This window comes from Lathyrus oleraceus, chromosome 4 (assembly GCF_024323335.1).
Source record: "Lathyrus oleraceus cultivar Zhongwan6 chromosome 4, CAAS_Psat_ZW6_1.0, whole genome shotgun sequence".
Lineage (NCBI taxonomy): Eukaryota > Viridiplantae > Streptophyta > Magnoliopsida > Fabales > Fabaceae > Lathyrus > Lathyrus oleraceus.
In genome coordinates, this window is record NC_066582.1 from 361,364,614 (window position 1) to 361,388,756 (window position 24,143).

At 37.4% G+C, this 24,143-nt stretch overlaps 2 protein-coding genes across 2 annotated transcripts; one reads left to right on the forward strand and one right to left on the reverse strand.

Moving 5' to 3' along the window:
- Window positions 1-132: 132 nt before the first annotated feature.
- On the reverse strand, window positions 133-2,050 carry LOC127075467 (GRAS family protein RAD1-like). Its single transcript, XM_051016935.1, has one exon. It carries the CDS (start codon window positions 2,048-2,050, stop codon window positions 494-496), a length of 1,557 nt encoding a protein of 518 aa, XP_050872892.1. The 3' UTR covers window positions 133-493.
- A 2,364-nt stretch (window positions 2,051-4,414) lies between these two features.
- LOC127137428 (uncharacterized) lies at window positions 4,415-6,941 on the forward strand. The gene is made up of 6 exons (XM_051063890.1): window positions 4,415-4,524; window positions 4,607-4,752; window positions 4,839-5,430; window positions 5,515-5,712; window positions 5,868-5,875; window positions 6,268-6,941. Exons 1-6 carry the CDS (start codon window positions 4,415-4,417, stop codon window positions 6,939-6,941), a joined length of 1,728 nt encoding a protein of 575 aa, XP_050919847.1.
- Window positions 6,942-24,143: the final 17,202 nt, after the last annotated feature.

Consider the following 24,143-nt stretch of genomic DNA (forward strand, 5'->3'; position numbering starts at 1 on the left):
TAGTAAAAAGTGATAAGCTAATTCATGTTTTAGGATTTATGTTATCAATATTACTTCTGCTATTCTCTTTCTGTGTTTTTTATGGCTTCTCTAATTTGCTTTTAAATCCTGACATTATTCACTTTAAGCTGGCGAATATATTTTTTTTCCAATGTGTTTTTCTACCAAATCAAAATCAATCTATTATTGAATACCATTTGAAATTTGAGACTGAAATACACTGAAGAATTCAGTCAGAAATAACTATCTAAATTAAATTAGATGTTGAAAGGAACAAATTTATAAGTGCATTATCATTCTACTTTCTTTTTCTTGGATCTGGATTCTCAAGCATGCATTTACATGCAGTAAACAATCTCGATTCGTGATGCAGTTACTGCACCAAATCAATTTCCTTTTTCCTTAAGCTCTATTTGTTTATGACACTCTTGCCAAGCAGAAGCCATCATATCTGTTTATGACAAACTTGCCAAGCAGAAGCCATCATATCTGTTTATGACAAACTTGCCACTTGCCAAGCAGAAGCCATCATAATAGATCTTCCTTTCCAACCAAGTAAAAGGCAACCCTTTTCACATGACAATGTATATCCATCACAATCATAAACAGAAAGCACCGTTCTAGCTTGACTTGTACACTTTAGTGGCATAACATGAAATCCTGCTCTTCCTAATTGTCTTCTCCATTGATCTACTCTTCCATGTCTCTCCATTCTATCAGGACCCTCATAACCAACAACATTACAAATTTCTTCTGCAAAGTGTGCTCTCTCTATTTTCATCCTGATTCGACTACTTCTTGCCATACTTGCCTCAAGAGAATCAAATACCGCTGAGTAATAATGAAGTGATTCCAAAAACCTACCAACAAAGAATGGTCCATTGTGGTTTGTGTCTTGCTCAACAACTGTCACTGCAATTGGATTTAGCTTCTTCATTGATTGGAGAATTTCCTTTAGATAACCTCTACTTTCTTTCACATATTTGTGCAATTTTAAGATGCTATTAAAAACTAAAGACTCGCCTTCTACCAACTTGAGGTTCTCAATTGTAAGAGAAGAAGGAGTCGCAGGTTCGAATATTATCCGGAATTCAAGGACTATTCCCAATGAGATTGCTTCCGCCACAAGCAAACTCATGCCAGTATCAAGTTTCACGTCAGAAGAACCGAATCCTGTTATCCTGAGCTTTGGAGGCCCGTCAGGCATTGAAGCGAGGTTCCTTATAAGTGAAGGCCATTGAAAAGTATGCTCCATTCCTAGATCAATAATGTGAATTGAGCTTTCTCCTTTTGATGCTTGACATATCGCTTCATTTGCAGCCATGAAACCAAAAGTAATGTATGGTGTTGTTTGGTAAAGAAGCTGAAAAGCTTCCAACTTATTCTCCCTAGTAATCAGACAAACATCATTAGAAGCACTATTTGAAAATGCATTATAAGGATAAAGTGATAACCTACACTTCAATCCTTTGGCAAAAAAGTAGGTCACTCTTTGCAATGAATCCCCTGATGGATTTGCCAGAGACAGAATCTTACTAAGTAACAAATTTGCTTGATGGTTGTCTCTGCAACCAACCGCCTCGGCACAAGCCAGTAACGTATGGACCAAGTCAAGACCTTGGTCCATTTGAAAACTGATTCGTTCTTCACAAGGCACACACTTTTGAATGACGAGATCTGCGATTGTGATATTATCACATATCTCCATTGTTGTTGGAACATATCCAATAACATCATTCACCTCCATGGAGTATGCATCAATATTCTCTTCTTCATTGACCATAAAATGATCAAAACTTTGATGATGATTCTTCTCATTCACCTCATTATCTTCATACTGATCCATGTTGATGAAGCTATCAACAAAGTCATCAAGTTCTGAAGAAGCTAATAGACAAGAAGTGGTGGTGGCATCAAAAGTACACAATTCATTATCATCAAGTACTATCTCTTGTTCAATTCTTGCAGGACAAAACCTTCTGATGGGGAAATCATGATTGACACTTTGATTCATACGTAAAGAAAGCCACATGTTGAAGTCTCGTTCCATTGATATTTGAGGTGGTTTAAGCCTTTGAAGAAATGTGAGTAGGTTACCAAATATGAGAGTGTTTATGTTCTCAAAACACAATCATGTTGTTTGTAAACATAAAAAATTCAACAATATCTTATATTAGTTATCTACTACCAAACAGTAAGGAATTGGACCCCACCTTACAACCTCTATCTATCAGGTAGAAGTTATCTCCATAATATTTATTGAAATATTAAATTTGATTTGGGTCAACCTTATTATTTGATTTTTGAGTTTAATTTATTTTGGATAATGTTTTTAAAAAAATCTTATAATATTTGAAATGTTTAGATATTTCTTAGGATTGTAATATTTTCTAGAATAGTCTTTGAATTTTTAGAATTAAAAATTCTCTTAAAATTAATATGTTTAAAATTCTCCTTAGTGTACTATAAATAGAGATGTAATCTTACACTTTTATATCAAACAAAAATACAAAGTTCTTTCTTCCATAAATAATTCTCCTATCTATCGAGAGTTCTATTCAAATCTTTAATATTTCTACACACTTTTTCTACACACAAAAATGATTTATTTCTCACATGAAGATGACTTTAGATACTTCCAACATTCATGTCCATAGATGATGAGTTTAGGCACTTCCAACATCCACCCTAAAAGAGAACATCTTTTGGCGGTTTTTATGATCTACATGTGCCTCCATGTTGACTAAAATATACAGCTACATGTGCCCATGATCAAGCCATAAAGGATGAAACAGTAGTAAAAAGTGTTTTTTATCCTTTTTTTTAACTTAGTACTATCTCGCATTTATAATCTAAGAAGACAAAATTACACCGCTAATAAGTGACTTTAAATACCCAAGCCTTCCACAAAAGGCGGGTGACATGCATTTTTCTATCAAGGGAAATTTAGTTGTGGATCCACATAATAAAAGGGATATTGTTTAAGAAATAATTTTTTTCACCGGAACAAACTCTAATTCCTTACGCATTTTCTCAAATATAATACAATATGAAGTTTTAAGTATCGTGTGATTAATATTTCTGACAAATTCACTTACCACAAGTATTATAGATTTAATTTTTCACCACTTGCATAAATGCCCCAAGTTATTTATCACTAGATCAATCCCTGATTAGATTTTAACATTCTTTTATTATGTTAAAGAAAAAATGTTCATTCAAATGACTGGAATATAAAAAAAAATATTATAGTTTCACCACTTGCTTATAGTGAAAAATGTTATACAAATAATTAAGATGATCAAAACCAAACTACAGACTAGATGTTAAATCGGTATAAATAAAATTTTAAGGTTTAAAAGTTTGACTAGAATCGAACTCGGACTGATATTATCCTTTATAATATATTAAAAAAGTAATTACTAAAATATATAATAATAGTTATAGTCTTAATTAAGTAAAAATTAAATTTAACTCTAAAATATGATTACTCATAAATCAACCTAAAATAATTTATTTTAAACCTTAAGTGTTTATTTATATATATATATATTTTTAGAGAGACTTAATTATACTATTATAAACAAACTAAATAATTAAAATATTAAATTATATTATTACTTAGTATATTTAAAAAAACATATTAAAAATGATAAATAAATAATCACTATTAAAAAAAAAGTGGTGATTTTTTTTAAATATAAGCGTAACCAAACACCAATTGTCTTAATTAGTGGTTCTAATTTTTACTTTTTCTAAAAGTTCCGCGTCGAGCGTGTGGGAATGTGTGTGGGAATGTTAAGATAATTGTATTATTATAAATATATATTATAAATAAGCAGTGGTGTCTCGAGGAATTCAAAAAGCAAACTTTAAAGGACCTTCAAAGGGCTAGTGATTGCAAGTGATTACAAGAATTGAATAATTTATTGTCAGAAGAGGAAGTAAGTGATCTTGTTATTGGCTTAAACATCACTGAAGATTCATCATTAGTGAAAAAATGAGCTATTAAGGATGGAGGGGGAGCTCAAAGAAATACACGTAATAATCTGGATCAACTTGGCCCTAAAGCATTGAGAACCCAAGGTGCTAATGAGAGTTTGATCACAGCTAAAATTCCGTCCTATCCTCCTATTCTTCTCTCAATTCCTGAAGAAAGGCATAAGCAAGGCAACATGGAGCTAAAGATGGACGAAGAAGATGGTACTAGGTAAAAGGGTGACGAACTAGAGATGTAATTTATTAAGGAAACTCCTAAGGACCTTCAAGGGGCTACTATCAATTTATAATTGTATTTATGAATCAAGACCAAATTATGATTATGTTCTGGAATTGTCGGGAAACGGACAATAAGGCTTTTGTTCTTGTTTGCAATCATTATTTTTGGGAGAATCAACCTGCGATGCTCATAATCATGAAGACTAGAATCGAACCTGGTATGCTTTGTAAGAAGCTTAATCAATTGGGCTTTGATGGTTATGAGTATTCAGATAACAAAGGATTTGTTGGGGAAATTGCTATGGGGTGGAAAAAAAGATAAAATTCAAATCCAACTTCTTCAAAAGCACTTTTAGTAAGAGTGGAATCTATCAGCTGTCTATGCTAGCCCTCGTGAAGATGGTAAGAATTTGTGGCATGAACTTGTTAAGATAGTTGCTAAAACTGATGGTGGTTGGCTCTTGGGAAGAGACTTTAATGATATAAAGGAAGGGGATGAAAAACGTGGTGGAGATTTTCCATCTGATAGGAAATGTGCATTGTTTCATGATAGTTAGATGCCTGCAATTTATTGAACCTTGGTGCCACAAGCCATAAATTTAGACGGTGTGGTGCTATAGGCCATGGAGGGCTGCGTGTGTATGAAAGATTAGACAAGGATCTTAGTAACGAAGAGTGGAGGTTGCGATTTCCTGATGCCCAAGTCTGTGTGTTAACAAAAATCGACTATCCAGACCATCATCCAATCCTTGTGTCTTTTAAAGATAATCATAGAAAATCTATGATCAAAGGTTTTAAGTTTGAATATGCTTGGATCTTGAAAGAGTCTTTCAAAGACATGATTCAGTCTTCCTGGAAGAATAACATAGGCATGCTAAATAACCTGGAGGAAGTTAGAGTTAAATCCATGAGTTGGCATATGCATACTGTTCAGAGCTTACTCATAGGAAAAAAATTTATTATCCGAAAACTTGAATGCATTCAAAGAAAAACTCATGAAAGTATCAGCCATGATGGACTCAAAATGTTGGAATACAATCTGCAACAAGAGCTTCAGAGGATTCTATATCAGGAAGAGCTTACCTGGTTTCAGAGAGCCAATGATAAATGGTTAGCTGATGGCAATAGAAATACATGTTTCTATCATGTGAAAGCTGTTGAAACGAGAAGACATAGAAATGTTCAGACTATCAAACACAATAAAGGGAAATGGTAAAATGATGCTCTTGACATCAATAATGTTTTTAAGGAGAACTGTAAGAATTTTTATACTAATGACATAGAGGTTGTTGATAGCTTATCGAACCATCATTCGCTCCTCAAACTTGCTGAGGCTACTATGCTTTGTCTTTATGTTGAGCTCACTTTTGAAGATATCAAGCTTGCTACTTTCGAGATGGCTCCCCTGAAATCCTCAAACCTTGACGGTTTTGCCATTGGATTTTTCCATAATTCTTGGGAGATTGTTGGAGGCGTTGTGTTTGATTACATTAGGTTTTATGGAAACATCCTGTTAAAATTGTTGAGGTCAACTTTATGGATCTTTGTCTCATCCACAAAACAACTCAGCCTGAGAACATCGGTCAATTTTGTCCTATAACATTGTATAATGCTATCTATAAATTTTTGAGTCGAATTTTGGTGAATAGACTGAAAGGTATTATGAACGATATTATATCTCCGAATTAGACTAAATTTATTCGTCAAAGAAACATCCATGATGATATTATGGTTGCTCAAGAGCTCATGCATTCCATACACCAGTTAAAAGACAAATCTTGCTTCTTTGCAATTAATATGGACTTAGCTAAAGCTTATCATCGAGTTAGCTAGAACTTTGTGGAGAGAGTTCTTATGGATTTAGGATTACCTCAACATCTAAGAGACATCCTTATGTAAGAAATTACTAATGTTCAAATGTGTGTCAACTGGAATGGGAACAAGGGCAATTACTTCAAGCCTAAGAAAAGGTTAAGACAAGGTGACCCATCTCACCTTATCTCTTTTTTATGTGTATGGATAAGTTATCTCATTTGATTATGGATGCAGTGGAAAATAAGCTATGGGTTAGTTTAAACGTTGGAAGGAAAGGTCTGAATGTGTCTCATCTCATGTCCGCATATGACCTTTTACTTTTTGGTAAAGCTATGGATAACCAAATCTCTAATATTATGGATGTGCTGGAAGTGTTATGTGCTGCTTCAAGTCAGCAAATAAGTAAGGAGAAAACTAGGATTATAATTTCTAAAAATACCCCTATGAGCATAAGAAGAAGTATAACTGCTATTTCTGGATTCAACAAGGTTAAAGATATGGGTATATACCTAGGGGCGCCTTTGATAGGTAAGTGCCATAGGCAAAGGCAATATCAATATCTGGTGGAAGAGGTTAAAACCAAGCTTAGCCACTATAAGTGCAACCAACTGTCATTTGCTGGGAGGGTTATCCTTGTGAAATTTGTTATTGAAGCTCTTCCTACTTACACTATGATGAGTAGTATGGTCCCAAAAGAGAGTCTTAAGAATATTCTTCAGGGAGATTTTATTTTGGGTCATAGTAGTGATGATAAGAAGATGCATAATATTAGATGGCGTGACATTCGCAAACCTAAGCAGTTTGGTGGATTGGGATTAAAGCATCATGTTAGGATGAATGAAACATGCATCTCCAAGCTGGGTTGGAAGCTTAGTGTAGAGATGGGGCCATGTGGTGTCAAATTTTGAAAAATAAATACCTAAGGAAAGAGATTGATGGGAACTTCATAGAGGTTAAGCGTATGGTTCTAGTTTATGGAAACATATTGCTAAAGATTGGCATTCTCTTAATAACCAATTGATGTGGGAAATAGGGGATGAGACTACAATTCATGCGTGGGATGACTATTGGATGGAAAATGGATTGAAGCTTATAAATATTCTGACCATAAATGCTTCTATTCCAGAGTATACCCTACTCAACAACCTTCTTGATTCTCAAGGAAATTAGAATTAGAGCATTATTAAGACAAAAATTCCTGTTGAGTATGTGGAAAAGATCTGTGCTATAGCGCTTCCTAATAGGGAGATTCATCATCAAGATAGTTGTATTTGGAGTGGAACTACAAATTATGAGTTCTCCATTACTAGTTCTTATGAGGTTAAGAACAATCCTTATCAGGCGGTTCAGGACAAAAAGTGGAGGAAGATTTGGAAGCTTGGAGTCCTTGAAAGAATCAGGTATATGGTGTGACTATTACTGCATAAAAGGTTAAAAACTAACATGTTTCTCAATAAGCACAAGCTTAGAAACATGTTATATGGGGACTGTCCCGGTGAAGTTGAATCTTTATTGTATGTCTTTCGAGACTGCAAGGGGGCTACATAAACCTAGCTTGTCTTTGTTCAAACTCAATGTCGTTCTAACTTCTTCAATCCTACTCTCTATGTTTGGATTGAAACAAATCTGAGCTAGAATCTGGGCACTCAAGGTATGGATTGGTTTGTCCTTTGGGCAATTGCTTGTTATAAACTTTGGCAATGGATAAACCAGAAACTCCACAATCCTGAATTTATACTTCCTTTGTTGTTGGATAATGAAATTCATAATGCTCAAGTCCAATATAGGAGTTCCATGGCGCTACAACAACATGTTGTGAATATGTCCAAGCCCAAGGCACTTACTAGATGGGCGCCTGCTGCTGAGGGATGGTTTCCTGTTAACATAAATGACACAGTCAATAATAAGTTCATAGCTGGATGTGGTGGCATAATTGAAAATGCTAAAGGTAAGTCTGGTTTGGTGGTTTTGCCAAGAACATTGGCTATTCTAATGTCCTTAATGTTGAGTTGTGTGGTGTGCTTGAAGGCATCCGATTGGCTAAAAGTTGTAGTCTTAATAAAGTTAAGTTTCAGGTGGATAATTTGGCAGTTTTCAAAGCCATTACTAGTTCTAAACTTAGTAGAAAGCCCGAGCTAAGTATGGTTCGGAAGATTCAAGACTGTTTCAAGAGCTTACATGATTTTTGTGTTAAGCACATTCTCCGCGAAGCTAACAAGTGTGTGGATCAACTTGCTAACTTTAGTCTCTTATTGACTTCTAGTAGTTATAATTTTGATATTTCCCCCCTTCCTGTTTAGGTATGTTCAACAGGATGCTTCTGGGGTTGTTGGTTATGCTGTTGGGTAGTTCTTGTTATTATTTGGGCTTTAACCCTCCTTTTGCCCCATAAAAATATACATCGTCTAATGTTGAACTTCTCACACTTGAGCTTAAGCTCCTGAAGTACATTATTTCATGATTCACTTTTAAATTTTCAAAAAAGTGGTTAAACCTCTTTTGGTTGGTTGACCGTCGATTTTAGTGGTTTTTCTTGGTTTTTAGCCAGTTTTCTGATCATTAGAGTATTCTATATACATGGCAGTTTCTTTCTTCAATTGAACCATATAAGTGTTTGGCTCCTGGTAAGACAGGTTAAACCAGCCGGTTTGGTCCGACTTTAATTTCCTTATAAACAACACACCATCCATTTCATAATAATAATTGATTTTGTTCTTGTTCGAGAATCAAAAGTCCATTATGAGCCGACCAATTCGATCCCGACCAACCATCAAGAAGGACGTCCACTCCTTCTAAAGTCTTCTAAGTGCATGAAGATTATTATCCTAATGATCATGAGAGATCTTAATTACAAGTGCATCCAACGGTTCTCTGCATTTCACTCCTAACAAATAACAAGTTTGCTGTTTACCTTTCTCTATATATAGACAGTCCAATTGTGGTTCAATGGTCTGTTCGACAAAAGCATCAATTCTTGGACGAACTTCTGTGAAAGTTTTTCTGTGTATTTCACAATTCGAAAGTGACAACCTGTAACTGAAGCTTCAATAAGCATGGTCATCCAGGTAAAGAAAGAAAGCTTGCATCTTACATAAACCGATTCACACAAGTATCTGTTGAGGTTGAAGGGCCCTAAGAAGGTCTTTAGTGCTGGAGCTTTGAGAATGGCCTCCTGAGATACCACCCCCTGAGGAAGAAGGTAGGGAAGAAGAAAGTAAAATGTGTCCAAGAAATGTTACCCATGGTTGGACTTTACATGCTCATGGAGGAGAACCTGACCACATGCTTTTACAATCCTGCCTTCAACAAGCGTCACTCTAGTCACCTATCCAGGAAGGAGTTACATTGGTGTCGAGATTGCTCGGACCAAGGTATGCTGGGGAAGTATGATAGGTACATCCCTTTGACTGTGTCTTGGGATTTTTTTATCAATATTGCACAAACACCGAGTTTCGAAAAGGAGGGGTCCGACCTCCTTACCCCATTAGAGAGATATCTTGAATGGATAAAACAAAATATTATCGTTTTCACATGAGCCACAGAGGATTAATCAAAAGAGACCGGCTAAATAAGTATGTAAAAGGGGGAAAGCGGGATAAAGAGGATTCACATAAAGGTAAGTCTCCCTCGAAGACCGCAGAGGCCAGAACAAGTGGAGAAAGCAGGGAGACAAGAAAAGGAAAACACCTCCACATCGCTGACATAACCGGAGGAACACCCTGGGTAAACCTCCCATCAAAAGGCACAATGAAGAGGAAGATTTCTGAAATGATGGTCGTCCACCATAAGGAAATAAAAACTTCAACAAAAGTATTGGACCAACCTATGATTGGACTCTTGGACTCAGAGAAGGCCAGAGGCATTCACAACGTGATCTTTCCCTTGGTAATAACTACTATCATCAGACAATTCAACGTGTTCGAGATCCTCATTAACAGCGACAACTCTTACAACATCATGTACTTAGAGTTATTCAAGAAGATGAGGCTAGACCAAAGAAGTTTGTTTCCATACAAGGCTTTGATCTCTAGGCGTTTGTAAGACCCCAATTTTGACCCTAACATCCCTCATGCTATCTCATCATATGCATTAGCATTAGGATCACACCTTGGTAGCCTCCTTACCCCTCATTCATTGGGTTTGCATTAGGAGAGATCATCAAGCACTTTTGATTGTATCATACTTTGTTTTTGATTATTTACTAACTAAAATAGCAAAAATATGTCAATGTATAGTTTAACTCTTTTGTAGGTAGTGTGTGTGCTCACCTATGTTCTATCAAGCTCACATCTAGGGTTTGAGACCCTCAATGCAAGGAGTTAAATAAACAAATGGTTCAAATTGGTTTTAGGTATCATATGTGTATCCCCATGATCTTCACATGACATTTTGATCAAGAAATCATCAAGAGTTTGGAGTTTGTTTGCCTTGGAAACCCTAATTCATCTGGGTATCTTGTGTGACTTCTTCAACAAGTTTCTTCAACATTTGATCAAGTATTTCAAGGGGTAATTCATATTACATCACCTTACACATATATGATACTCCATGAGTCCCAAAAGTCAAGAGAATATCAAGCTAGCAAGATGGTTCATGGTGGTTGACCAGAGAAAGTCAATTGGTCAAAACTGGGGTTCCTTAGACCCTATATCCTACAATGTTTGTCATATGAAAATGATTCCAAGATTAAAGTTACTCAAAATGCATTCCAAACAAATTTCATGTTGAAGTCAAGAGCTAATTTTTCTTGGAAAGTCATTTTTTATGGTGAAAGATTATAAGTCATTTTGTTTGAACCCTAGTTTGGAGGTCAACTTCCCAAGACCACAACTTTCTCAATTATTATGATATTAAAGCCATTAAAATTCCATGATCAAATTCAAGATGTCTAATTCAACTTTGATGTTTGTAGGAAGTTCAAATTCAAATTGAAAATGCATGTCCCAAGAGGAAACATTATAGGTCATTTTGGGCCAATACCATTGAACAAGTGATTTTCCTCAACTTTTAAAATGCATAACTCCTTCTGAAAAATCCAAATGAGGTCAAATTTATGACAAAATTGAATAGGTTTGAAAGAGATACAACTTTTATGAAGGAATGTTTTTCATTTGAAGTCCATAGAGAAAGTTATTCAAGGTGGAAGAAGTGAATATTTGACTTGGGACTTAGAAAATTTTCAAATATGTTTGATTTCCCAAACTTCCACCTCAAAATTCATCATGGTCCAAGCTTCAAATTAAAAATTGTTCAACATGAGAGTTGTTCCCCTTGATCTCACCGTTTCAAAAAGTCCAATATCACCTTATTTGGCCAAAGAATGAAGGACTTGCGCATGGGTGCAATGTGAGGTACCATTTGGATAATTTTCACTTCCACATTTCATACACAAATGCATGACCACATGACATGATTTCAGCATTATTCTCACTCATTTTTGGACCTGAATACATCACTTGATGGGCCTGTCACACGCCCATGCAAACATGCAAATAGAATTACTAAAATTGGCATTTTTTGGAAATGTGTGGAAATGAATCTCTTTGGCTATAAATACAACCCTCATTGCTCAGAATTAAGGGGCTCATGCCCAAGATTTGAGCCTGCAATCAAAACCCTCACCATTAAAGGATAATCTTGAAGGTTTTCATTTGAAAATCGAGCTTCAAATCTCCTTCTATTTTGAGATTGAAACTCCAAGAGTCCAGGCCATTTCTTGATCCTAATCACTTCCTACAAGCTTCTAAAACAAGGCCAATCACAATTGGAATCAAGATCAAGCAAGGTTGAAGCTCCCTCAAAGGTAATTTTTCAGAATTTTCATCTCTTTGATTCTGCCTCAATTCTTCACTATTCTTTGTGATTTTTGGTTGGCTGAAGTCCTATCAATGTAGGCAGCAAGATTGAGTTGCTTTGAGGTTAAATGGAAGCAACTCAGTTCATGATCCTCAAAATTCAAATCCCTGTATCTTTTTATATACTTGGAATTAGAGAAAATTGAGGGCAAATTCGAGCTCCTGAGCATTTTTTATTTAAATCCATGTCCTTGTTTTTCATTTTTGTGGTGGTTGGTGGTGGACCAGTCCGGTGAGGTCCACCGGAGAAGACAATCGAAGCCCTAGCTCCTGTGGTGTGGTGGCTTGCTCCTAGCCATCAGATCTTCCCTCCACGTTCTAATCTCAAACGTCCATTGTGATTACCAAGCCTGTAGTGCATTGACTAAGGACCATTGTAGAACGCACACGCTTGGTCATCAGATCTGCTACCTCAATTAATGAGGGAGATCTGATGGCCGTTGTTTTTTTTTGTATTTTCTGATTTTTCATTTAATTGTATTATTTTGATTATTTCATATCAATTTCATTTTTAATCCAAAAAATATGGGACTTTCACCAAAAATCTTTAAATATTTTCCTCTTTCATTTCCTGAATTAAAATTATTTTTTGGATTAATTTTGATATTTTTCATGAATTAATTGTTTTTGTGCATATTTTAATTTGTTTAAAAATACTTCTGACTTTTCAAAAATCATGATTTTTTTGTTTAAGGTCCTTTGACCTTGTTTAACCTAGGATAAATCTCTTGGCCATTTATTTGGTGTTTTGAAGAAGTTTTAGGTTTTGACCAAACTAAATTTAATTTAAATACATTTTAAATTTGATTTTTAATTGACTAATTGTATAGAAATTATGTTGAGCCATTTTTATTGACTTGTGATGTTTGACTATGTGTTTGGGCCTTGGTCAAGATTGATTTGATTTTTGTTAAGTTAAAATCATTGGATTTAGGGGATTGATGAAATGTACATTTCATCTCCCAAAATAAATGAATGATTTTAATTTGATAAAATTCCTCCCATGACCAATTTGTGTTTCTCTCATCTCCCCTCCCTCTTCATCTTCAATCCCATTCTTTCCCATTCTTTTCATTGACCAATGAAATCTCAATATCCTAAGTGTTAGACTATGGCACGAATCAAGAAGCGGGGGGGGGGGGGGGGGGGGGGGGGGGTTGAATAGTTCCCAATTAAAAACTTGAGTCGGCGCAACCAATTTAAAATTGGTTTTGAAAAATTGTTTTAAGTGCGGAAGCGGCCGAGGAGAATTTTAGTCTATAACTAACCGTTATTGGAAAACCGGATATGCGTTAAGCTAATGGATTAGAGATAAAGTGAAATACAAATCAATACACTAATTGTACAATCAATGATATGTTTCACTTACTAGGAATCCTAGTTCCAATGATCCAAAATACCAAATCAAACTAGTTACAAACTTAAGACAACTTTGGTTTAGGCAATTTCTCAAACACTTGGTGTGCATAAACACTCCAAGTGATATTTGTGTTGAGTAAGTAATTCAAATTTATCTAGTACAATATACTATTGTACTTTGGATTCAAACAACAGTTTTAATTTCTTACTCAACTTATATCAACGTTTGAAAAAGTAGCTTAAACTAAAATCACTTAAATTTTAAGCTGAAAAACGATTATGCAGAAAATTAAAGAAGACAAAGATTTGATGAGGCAGTTCCCCCGCCGTCCTCGCTTCGGGGTACGTCTGCCCTCAATTCTAAACTCAGAATTGAGATGATTTAATTAGATATCACCTGTGAAATTTAACCGTTTATACAAGGATTACAAAGCAAGTAAACAACAGAACTCTCAATGTGTTGAATGATGCTTCCTATCCTTGCTCCTTGATTCAAGATGAATCAAGACCTTCGATCGTTGTTGCCAGACCTCCGATTCCAGCCCCTTTGCTAAAGAATCTTCCGTTCTTCAAACCCTCGGCCCGGCTGATCTCAAACACAACGAATCGAACCCGAATCCTTCACTTCAATATCACCGAATCCGCTACTAGACTGATGAAGACTTCCTCTTCTCAATCACCTTCGCTCAGCTGAATATTGATGAAGCAAATCGTCCAAAAACCCCCAAACACAAACCGGTATTGGAGGACAAAACCCTAACGGTTTTATTCAAGAAAGAACCTGCCACAAGCTTCAACCCGAACCGGATTCTCCAATCACAACTTCGAACCTTATCACCTTTAATCGATCACGAACCACATCAAAAATGATTGTGTGTAGTTGATGTGTTGTGAAATGTTGAAGATGAAGATGATGAATCTTGGACACCTTTTTCACTCTTTCTTGTTTCCTTGAACACTTGAATTCAAATTGACAAATGTTTGTTGATAAAAGTGTTTTTACTTCTATTTATAGTAACTAGTAAACCAACCAAAAATAACAGCTTTTCAAACAGTGGAAAGTACTCAGAAAACTGAGTTTACGCACGAGCGGTCGACCATAGGTCGGCATGCGCTGACCCGTGAGAAATGCGCCGACCCCTATGGTCGACCCAAAGGTTTCATGCGCTGAGCCGTGGATAGCATCACTATGCCATGTGCCGACCTGTGGTCGACCCAAGGGTTTTATGCGCTGACCCGTGAGGTATGTGCCGACCCTTATGGTCGACTCAAGCACGTATGCGCTGACCATTCTCCAATTTGTCTGAGTTATGCGCTGACCCGTGAGCTATGCGCCGACCCTTATGGTCGACTCAAAGTCTTCAAATCTGCAAAAATTTGTGTTTTGTGATTTTCATGCATTTCGTCATGATCATACTTTGTCCACATATGTTTTTAAGAATTATAACAGATTTAGATAAGCATAGGAAAGGATACAATAGGTAATGTGTTGCATTTGTTTGTAGACGTGCATGGTGGTTATTTGTCATCATCGAAACTTGCGATCATATGTTGTCTGACTCTTTGCCTTTACATACTCCCCCTTTTTGATGATGACAACCTGTATAAACCAACGAGACAAACAGCATGCGGTATTGACACATTTTGCACACTCTCCCTTTCTTTTGTAATCTAAGGCTATCTGCAGAAAGCGACTGTTAGTTGTGGACATTTTTGGCTGCCTGCTTTGTACACTCTTCTCCCCCTTTGACAACATCAAAAAGAGACACAGAATGATTATACAACATAACAAGGAAATTTCACAGGAAATAACACAAACAGATAATAATATCACACCAATATCATTTCTGAGCCATGGTCATTAATTAAGAACAACACATGAGGATAAACAGGTAAAACAGAGAACTGAATACATCAAAAATAACAATCAAACTACAAAGTGCATGTGAATGTCTATGTCCTAATGGCGGTGTCCTGTGTAACACCCCGAATTAAATAAGAGAATTAATTTAATTAAGTTAATAATATATTTATTAATTTAATTAAATAAATTGAATTATTGGATTATTATTATTATTATTATTTGGAATAATAATTATTTGGAAAATATATAAGTTGGAATAAGGAAAAAGAGTTTTCATTTTGTAAAAGGGTTTTACGTGAAAACGGAGAAGCTGCAGAGAAGAGGAGAAAAGGGCAAAGAGGAAGAGCTAGAGAGCAAAGGTTGAAGAACGGAAAAGCTTGAAGCTCGAAGATTGCCGGATTATCTCAGGTAAGAGGGGTTTATCGTCGTTTAATGGGTATTATAGATTAACATGTCATGGGTAGTGATAGCCGTTGAATTGACCCTAATTGGGATTATGAATGCTGGAAAATTACGTTGGATGAAACTGTGTTTAGGCTGTAATCGAATATGTGTTTGGGTTAGTTGTGAATTTCCGAACGTATAGCTTTTTACGGAATTGGAATCGGAGGTCCGGAAGTCCTCCAACGGCGGAAAATGCGGAGAACTCTGCATTCTGCCTTGTGTTAGCGCAGGAACTGCTGTTTTGCCTGCGTTAACCGGTTAACCCAGGGCGTTAACCGGTTAACCCAGGGCGTTAACCGGTTAACACTGTTATAAATTGTGAAAATGTGCTGTTTTGCCTGCGTTAACCGGTTAACCCAGGGCGTTAACCGGTTAACACTGTTGCGTTTTGCCAGAAAATGTATTTTTATCCTGCGTTAACCGGTTAACCTAGGGCGTTAACCGGTTAACACTGTTGGAAATCAGAAAAATTGGTATTTTAATGTTGTGAACATAATTGGTGATTAGCCCATTATCGTTAATTTTGATGAGTAATTTTGTTGAGTTGATGTTATGAAGTGTTGATACAAATATGTTGATAAGTTGATTTTGTTGAAAATACTGAGTTGTAGGCTTGATGAGCCAAAGTTGATTATAAGTTGATTTTGTTGAAAATACTGAGTTGTAGGCTTGATGAGCCAAAGTTGATTATAAGTTGATTATGTTGAAAACCTTGATGCCCACTAAAATGGCAATGATTTTAAGTTGGGAGTTTTACTCCGATTGGTACCACATGCATGAAGAGTCGAGTCTCATTTGAGTTGCATTTTATGTCGTTATTGAGTTGCATTTTACGTTGTTATTGAGTATGATATTTGAGTTGATGTGCCGTTATTGAATGCATGATATGATTAGGGTGATTAACGTGTAAATTTACTTAACATAACATGATAATTTATGATGTTTGTTATATCGATTGAGGAACTCACCCTTACAACTATTTTTCAGGTGATGAGCAGTGAGTTGAGTAGAAGCTAATGCTTGGAGTCTAGAGTAGTCTACTTAGTGGGTCGTGCTCTGATAGATGTAACATCGGGACGGGATGTTTTAATTGTTTTATTGTTGATTGTTGAACCTTTTTACATGTAATATGTTATACGTTTTAATTGGTTGGTTGATTCTATCCGCTGCGAATTATGCAAAAATGTTGTTTTGATTAAATAAAGAGCATGACAGTTTTTATGATGTAAAATGTTGTGTGACACCCTTGGTGCATGATTACTCTGATAGATATATATATTTGTTGTTGTTATTAAATAATTGGGGTATTTTAGAAGGGTGTTACATTAGTGGTATCAGAGCAGGTTGGTCCGTCCGGCCAGTTGTCGTGTCGTTACTGTCTAACAATTGTGTAATTGTTACTAGTCTAACTTTTAAGTTGTGTTGTAGTGATAAGTTGAAATGGCTGGAAGGAATGACGCTGCAATGGCTGCCGCAATGCAAGCGATGGCACAAGCTGTGCAGAACTTGCCAAATGCTGGTGGGGATGCTGGATCACGTAGCTTGGCGACTTTTCAGAGAGAGAATCCGCCGGTGTTTAAAGGGAAGCATGATCCAGATGCAGCCTTGGGATGGTTGAAAGAGATTGAGAGAATCTTCCGTGTTATGGATTGCACTCCAGCTCAGAAGGTTCGGTATGGTACTCACATGCTAGCAGTCGAAGCTGATGACTGGTGGCTAGAGACTCACGAGAGGTTGACCGTGGCAGGTGAAGCCATTACTTGGGATGTATTCCGTAGGGAATTTCTGAGAAAGTATTATCCAGAAGATGTCCGTGGTAAGAAGGAAATTGAGTTCCTTGAGCTGAGGCAAGGAAACATGTCTGTCACTGATTATGCTGCGAAATTTGTGGAGCTGTCCAAATTTTATCCTCATTACACTGGTGCTGGTGCTGAATTTTCAAAGTGCATCAAGTTTGAGAATGGACTGCGCTCTGAAATTAAGAAGGCTGTTGGGTATCAGAAGATACGCGTTTTTACTGAATTGGTTGATAGCTGCAGGATATTTGAAGAGGACAATAATGCTCATTACAAGATTGTCAGTGACCGCAGAGGCAAGCAACATCAAAACCGTGGCAAGCCGTATGATGCTCCAGTGGGAAGAGGGAAACAAGGAGCTGCTCCGGCTCAGAGGACCAGTAGGGGAGGTGCTCCTGCTGGTATAGTTTGCTTCAAATGTGGTCAGGCTGGTCATAAGAGTAATGTATGCACTGTTGAAGTAAAGAGGTGTTTTCGTTGTGGTAAGACTGGTCATGCAATAGCTGATTGCAAGCACAAGGAAGTGATTTGTTTTAATTGTGGCGAAGAAGGGCATATTGGAAGTCAGTGTCAGAAGCCAAAGAAATCTCAGACTGGAAGGGTGTTCGCTTTGACCGGAACTCAAACCTCCAGTGAGGACAGACTTATCCGAGGTACGTGTTATATTAATGGCTTTCCTCTTGTAGCTATTATTGACACAGGTGTGACTCATTCCTTTATATCTTTGGATTGTGCTGTGAAACTTAAGTTAGAGATATCTGAGATGTTTGGTAGTATGGTAATTGATACTCCTGCGAAGGGTTCAGTGACTACTACTTCGGTTTGTTTAAATTGTCCTTTGAGTATTTTTGGTAGAGACTTTGGGATGGACCTAGTGTGTCTTCCACTAGTGCAGATTGATGTTATTCTGGGTATGAACTGGTTGGTGTTTAACCGAGTTTCTATCAACTGTTTTGATAAGACGGTGGTCTTTCCAGAGATTGAGGAGGGAAAGAGTCTGTTTCTATCAGCAAGGCAAGTGAATGAAGAAGTAGCTGATGGGGCAGAGTTGTTTATGCTGTTAGCGACTTTGGAGGCTAAAGGTAAACTGGTGATTGGCGATCTAGCCGTGGTGTGTGATTTTCCTGATGTGTTTCCGGAAGAGGTGAATGAATTACCGCCGGAGCGTGAAGTGGAGTTCTCGATTGATTTGGTACCTGGTACTAGGCCGATATCGATGGCTCCGTACCGTATGTCTGCTGTTGAGTTAACTGAATTGAAGAGTCAGTTGGAAGATCTGTTGGATAAGAAATTTATTCGTCCGAGTGTGTCACCGTGGGGTGCACCAGTGCTATTGGTTAAGAAGAAAGAAGGTACTATGAGGTTGTGTGTGGACTACAGGCAACTGAATAAAGTGACGATCAAGAATCGGTATCCTTTGCCGAGGATTGATGATTTGATGGATCAGTTGGTTGGTGCAAGTGTGTTCAGCAAAATAGATTTGAGATCTGGGTATCATCAGATCCGTGTGAAAACCGAGGATATTCAGAAGACTGCTTTCAGAACAAGGTATGGACATTATGAGTACTCTGTAATGCCTTTTGGTGTGACTAATGCGCCTGGTGTAACACCCTTCTAAATACCCCAAAATATTAATTTAAAATAATAACATATAATAATCAGAGTAATTATGCCCCGAAGGGTGTCACACGATCATCAAACAATAACCATCAAATATGTCCTGTCATGCTCATTTATTTAATTCAAAACATAAAGTATCTGCATAATACGCAGCGGATAGACATCAATTCAATTATTCCAAACATGTAACACATTACATGCAAAATGGTTCACAACCAATCAATAAAATATTCAAACATCCCATCCCGATGTTACATCTATCAGAGCATGACCCACTAGGAGACTACACTAGACTCCAAGCACTAGCTCCTATTCAACTCACTGCTCGTTACCTGAAAAATAGGTGTAAGGGTGAGTTCCTCAATCAATATAATAAGCATTATACAACATTATGTAATGTTAAGTAAATAACGCATCAAATCACCCTAACCAGACTACACGCTCAATAACGGCAGCGTCAATTCAAATATCATACTCAACCATAACATATCACATGTGTATAATCTCCAACCATACTCAACATCAACAACACTACACACAACACACATATAATACTGGAATACATCCAATCATATTATATGCCATACATTCATTATGCAATGAGACTCTACACATATGCGGTACCGACTCTTCTTGAACTTACAGTTCAAGCTCACCGATCCCTCTGGATACGGCTACTAAGCTCACTAGTCCCACTCATTTGAGACCTAGTGACTCACTCACTAATTCCTCACCATGGGAATTAGCTACAGCCCCAAAGGCTAGACTATGCAAGCTAATCATCTAGCATGCAAACATCAACAACAATTCACAACGATTTACTCACTAATCCCTCACAATGGGAATTAGCTACAGCCCCACAGGCTATGCCATGCATGCTAATCATCTAGCAATGCAGCATCAACAACAATTCAAGAATAGACAATATGCTCACACTATAAGTCATACAACAGTCTATTCACAATGCATACATAACTGATACATTTACAGCATAATGCACACCATCACATATCATCAACACAATTATCACGAAAGCATATCATATCATGCCACACAATCAATCATAGTATTAGCACACCCTACTAATACCTATGCCTCTCAAAACAACGGGAAATGATCCCTAATACATCGGTCCTCAGCTAAATCACATCACTCCGCCTAAACAGCCAAAACTGCACCACCGCAGCACAGAAATCACAATTTAATATCCACTTCTGCACAGCACAGTTCGCGCCGCGCAGGAGGGTTCGCACCGCGAACGGTGCGTCACAGAACCCTTCTGGATTTGACAGTTCGCGCCGCGAACGGGGCTTCGCGCCGCGAATCGCGCGCGAACAGAACCCTCTGCTACAGAAAATAGATTTCAGGTCTACAATGGTTTTCCCTATTACGAAACCTATCTGACCCAACCTTCCACAGTCCAATTTACATCAAATAATCGTCCATATTCTCAACACAATTCATATCTTATTTGATTTCACAAAATCTAACACGGTTACATCAAATTCCTACGAATTTCCTCTCGATTCTACCCCAATTTCGTTCATCCCAAAAGTTCACAATTTCATCCTAATCATCCAATTCAGAGGTAATTCAAAGGTCTATCACTACCCATGACACATTATCATATAATACCCGTTAAATCAACGATAAACCCCCCTTACCTGAGTTAATCCGGCAAATTTTGCAGCTTCAAGCTCTTCCTCTTCTCTTGTTCTGCCTTTTGCCCTTTTTCTCTTTCAGCCGCTTCTCTTTTCCTTTTCACGTGAAAACCCTTGTTCCAAAATTGGGACTTTTTATTCCAACTTATATATTCCAATAAATAATTATTCCAATAATTATTATTCCAAAATAATAATAATAATAATCCAAATTTCTAATTATTCAATTAAATTAATAAATAAAATATTAATTTAAATTAAATAATTGTCTTATTTTAATTGGGTGTTACAACTCTCCCCCACTAAAAGAGTTTTCGTCCTCGAAAACATACCTCAAGCGAACAACTCTGGGTAAGACTCCTTCATCTGACTCTCCAGTTCCCAAGTCACATTGCCACCTGCTGGTCCTCCCCAAGCTACCTTCACTAAGGCAATCTCTTTACCCCGTAACTGCTTCAACTCTCGATCCTCAATCCTCATAGGTGATGTTTCAACAGTCAGGTTATCTCTCACCTGTACATCATCTAATTGGACAACATGCGACGGATCATGAATGTATCTCCTCAACTGAGACACATGAAAAACATCATGCAAATTCGCAAGCCACGGCGGTAAAGCGACACGATAGGCTACCTCTCCTATCCTTTCCAAAATCTGGTAAGGACCAATAAATCGAGGAGTCAACTTCTTTGACTTCAAAGCTCGACCAACACCAGTTATCGGAGTAACACGAAGAAACACATGATCTCCCTCTTGGAACTCAAGTGACTTTCTTCTCTTATCATGATAACTCTTCTGACGACTCTGAGCAATTCTCATCTTATCCTGAATCATCTTAATCTTTTCAGTAGTCTGTTGAACAATTTCCGGTCCAACCACAGCACTCTCGCCGGACTCATACCAACATAAAGGTGTCCGACATCTCCTACCATACAAAGCTTCAAACGGTGCCATACCAATGCTCGAATGAAAACTATTGTTGTAGGTAAACTCAACCAAAGGTAAATAACAATCCCAAGCACCTCCTTTTTCCAAAACACAAGCTCTCAAAAGATCCTCTAATGACTGAATCGTCCTCTCAGTCTGACCATCAGTCTGCGGATGATATGCAGAACTCAATCTCAGCTTAGTTCCCAAAGCCTTCTGCAAACCTTCCCAAAACTTCGATGTAAATCTAGGATCTCTGTCCGAAACAATACTCGACGGAATACCATGTAAACTTACAATCTTCTCAATATACAACTCAGCCAATCTCTCTAACGGATAATCCATTCTGATCGGAATGAAATGAGCCGATTTCGTCAATCTGTCAACAATCACCCAAATAGCCTCAAAATTCTTAACTGTTCTCGGTAAACCAGAAACGAAATCCATACTGATACTATCCCACTTCCACTCTGGAATAGCCAACGGTTGCATTAGTCCAGACGGCTTCTGATGCTCAATCTTTGACTTCTGACAAGTCAAACAAGAATAAACAAAACTCGCAATTTCTCTTTTCATTCCCGGCCACCAAAATAACTTCTTCAAATCATGATACATCTTCGTAGCTCCAGGATGAATACTTAAGCCACTACGATGTCCCTCCTCAAGAATACTCTTCTTAAGCTCAATAACATTCGGAATACACACCCGACTACCAAATTTCAAAACACCATTCTCATCAACTCTGAATTCACCACCTCGACCTTGATTCACTAAAGTCAACTTATCAACCAAATGCATATCGGATTTCTGACCCTCTCTGATCTCCTCCAGAATACCACTCGTTAACTTCAACATTCCCAATTTAACACTGTTGTGAGTACTCTCACACACCAAACTCAAGTCTCTAAACTGCTCAATTAAATCCAATTCCTTAACCATTAACATAGACATATGTAATGATTTCCGACTCAATGCATCAGCCACTACATTTGCTTTACCCGGATGGTAATTCAACCCAAAATCATAATCCTTCAGAAACTCTAACCATCTCCTCTGTCTCATATTCAGCTCTTTCTGATCAAACAAATACTTTAAACTCTTATGGTCACTGAAAACCTCAAATCTTGATCCATACAAGTAATGCCTCCACAACTTCAAAACAAACACTACAGCTGCCAACTCTAAATCGTGCGTCGGATAGTTCCTTTCATGAACCCTCAGCTGTCTCGAAGCATAAGCTATAACCTGCTTATTCTGCATCAACACACCACCCAAACCCAACAACGAAGCATCACAGTAAACCTCAAATGGTTCCGACGAACTCGGTAATATCAAAATAGGAGCAGTAGTTAACCTTCTCTTTAACTCTTGGAAACCTTCTTCACATTTTGAGTCCCAAACAAACGCTTGCCCCTTTCTAGTCAACATCGTCAACGGTAACGCCAACTTAGAAAATCCCTCAATGAACTTCCTATAATAACCAGCCAAACCAAGGAAACTTCGAATCTCAGCAACAGACTTCGGAGCTTCCCACTTAGATACCGCTTCTATCTTAGAAGGATCAACAGCAACACCACCTCTTGAAATCACATGACCAAGAAAACTAACTTCTTCTAACCAAAATTCACACTTAGACAGTTTAGCAAATAACTGCTTTTCTCGCAGCACTCCTAAAACCACTCTCAAATGCTCAGCATTCCCAGCAGATTCCAACTCAGTGCGGGTAGCAACCCACCAATCATCAGCTTCCTCTGACAGCATATGTGTACCGAACCTGACCTTCTGGTTATCAGCACACTCAGTTACTCTGAAGATCCTCTCAATCTCCTTCAACCACTTCTGAGCACCGTCTGGATCGTATGCTCCCTTGAACATTGGAGGATTGTTCTTCTGGAACTCACTCAACTGACGAGCAGCTCCCATTCCCACAACATTCGGATTTCCTCCAAGTACTCCAGCTAGCATACCCAGAGCCTCAGCAATCGCAGCATCATCTCTACCTCTTCCAGCCATCTCTATTCTGAAAACCCAAACAAGCTAAACAATAAGTACTGATAGGGTTACACAACACCTATCCCGTACAGGGGAAATAGAATAGTTACGACTCGACACGACCGACTATGCTCTGATACCACTAATGTAACACCCTTCTAAATACCCCAAAATATTAATTTAAAATAATAACATATAATAATCAGAGTAATTATGCCCCGAAGGGTGTCACACGATCATCAAACAATAACCATCAAATATGTCCTGTCATGCTCATTTATTTAATTCAAAACATAAAGTATCTGCATAATACGCAGCGGATAGACATCAATTCAATTATTCCAAACATGTAACACATTACATGCAAAATGGTTCACAACCAATCAATAAAATATTCAAACATCCCATCCCGATGTTACATCTATCAGAGCATGACCCACTAGGAGACTACACTAGACTCCAAGCACTAGCTCCTATTCAACTCACTGCTCGTTACCTGAAAAATAGGTGTAAGGGTGAGTTCCTCAATCAATATAATAAGCATTATACAACATTATGTAATGTTAAGTAAATAACGCATCAAATCACCCTA

Bases quoted from the DNA above. Each gene is read 5' to 3' on its own strand.
- LOC127075467 (XM_051016935.1), bottom strand. From the start codon at position 2,050: ATGGAACGAGACTTCAACATGTGGCTTTCTTTACGTATGAATCAAAGT.
- LOC127137428 (XM_051063890.1), top strand. From the start codon at position 4,415: ATGAAGACTAGAATCGAACCTGGTATGCTTTGTAAGAAGCTTAATCAA. The intron at 4,753-4,838 runs GTGCATTGTTTC...GTGGTGCTATAG, and splicing joins TTTTCCATCTGATAGGAAAT to GCCATGGAGGGCTGCGTGTG. The intron at 5,431-5,514 runs GTAAAATGATGC...GGTTGTTGATAG, and splicing joins AAACACAATAAAGGGAAATG to CTTATCGAACCATCATTCGC.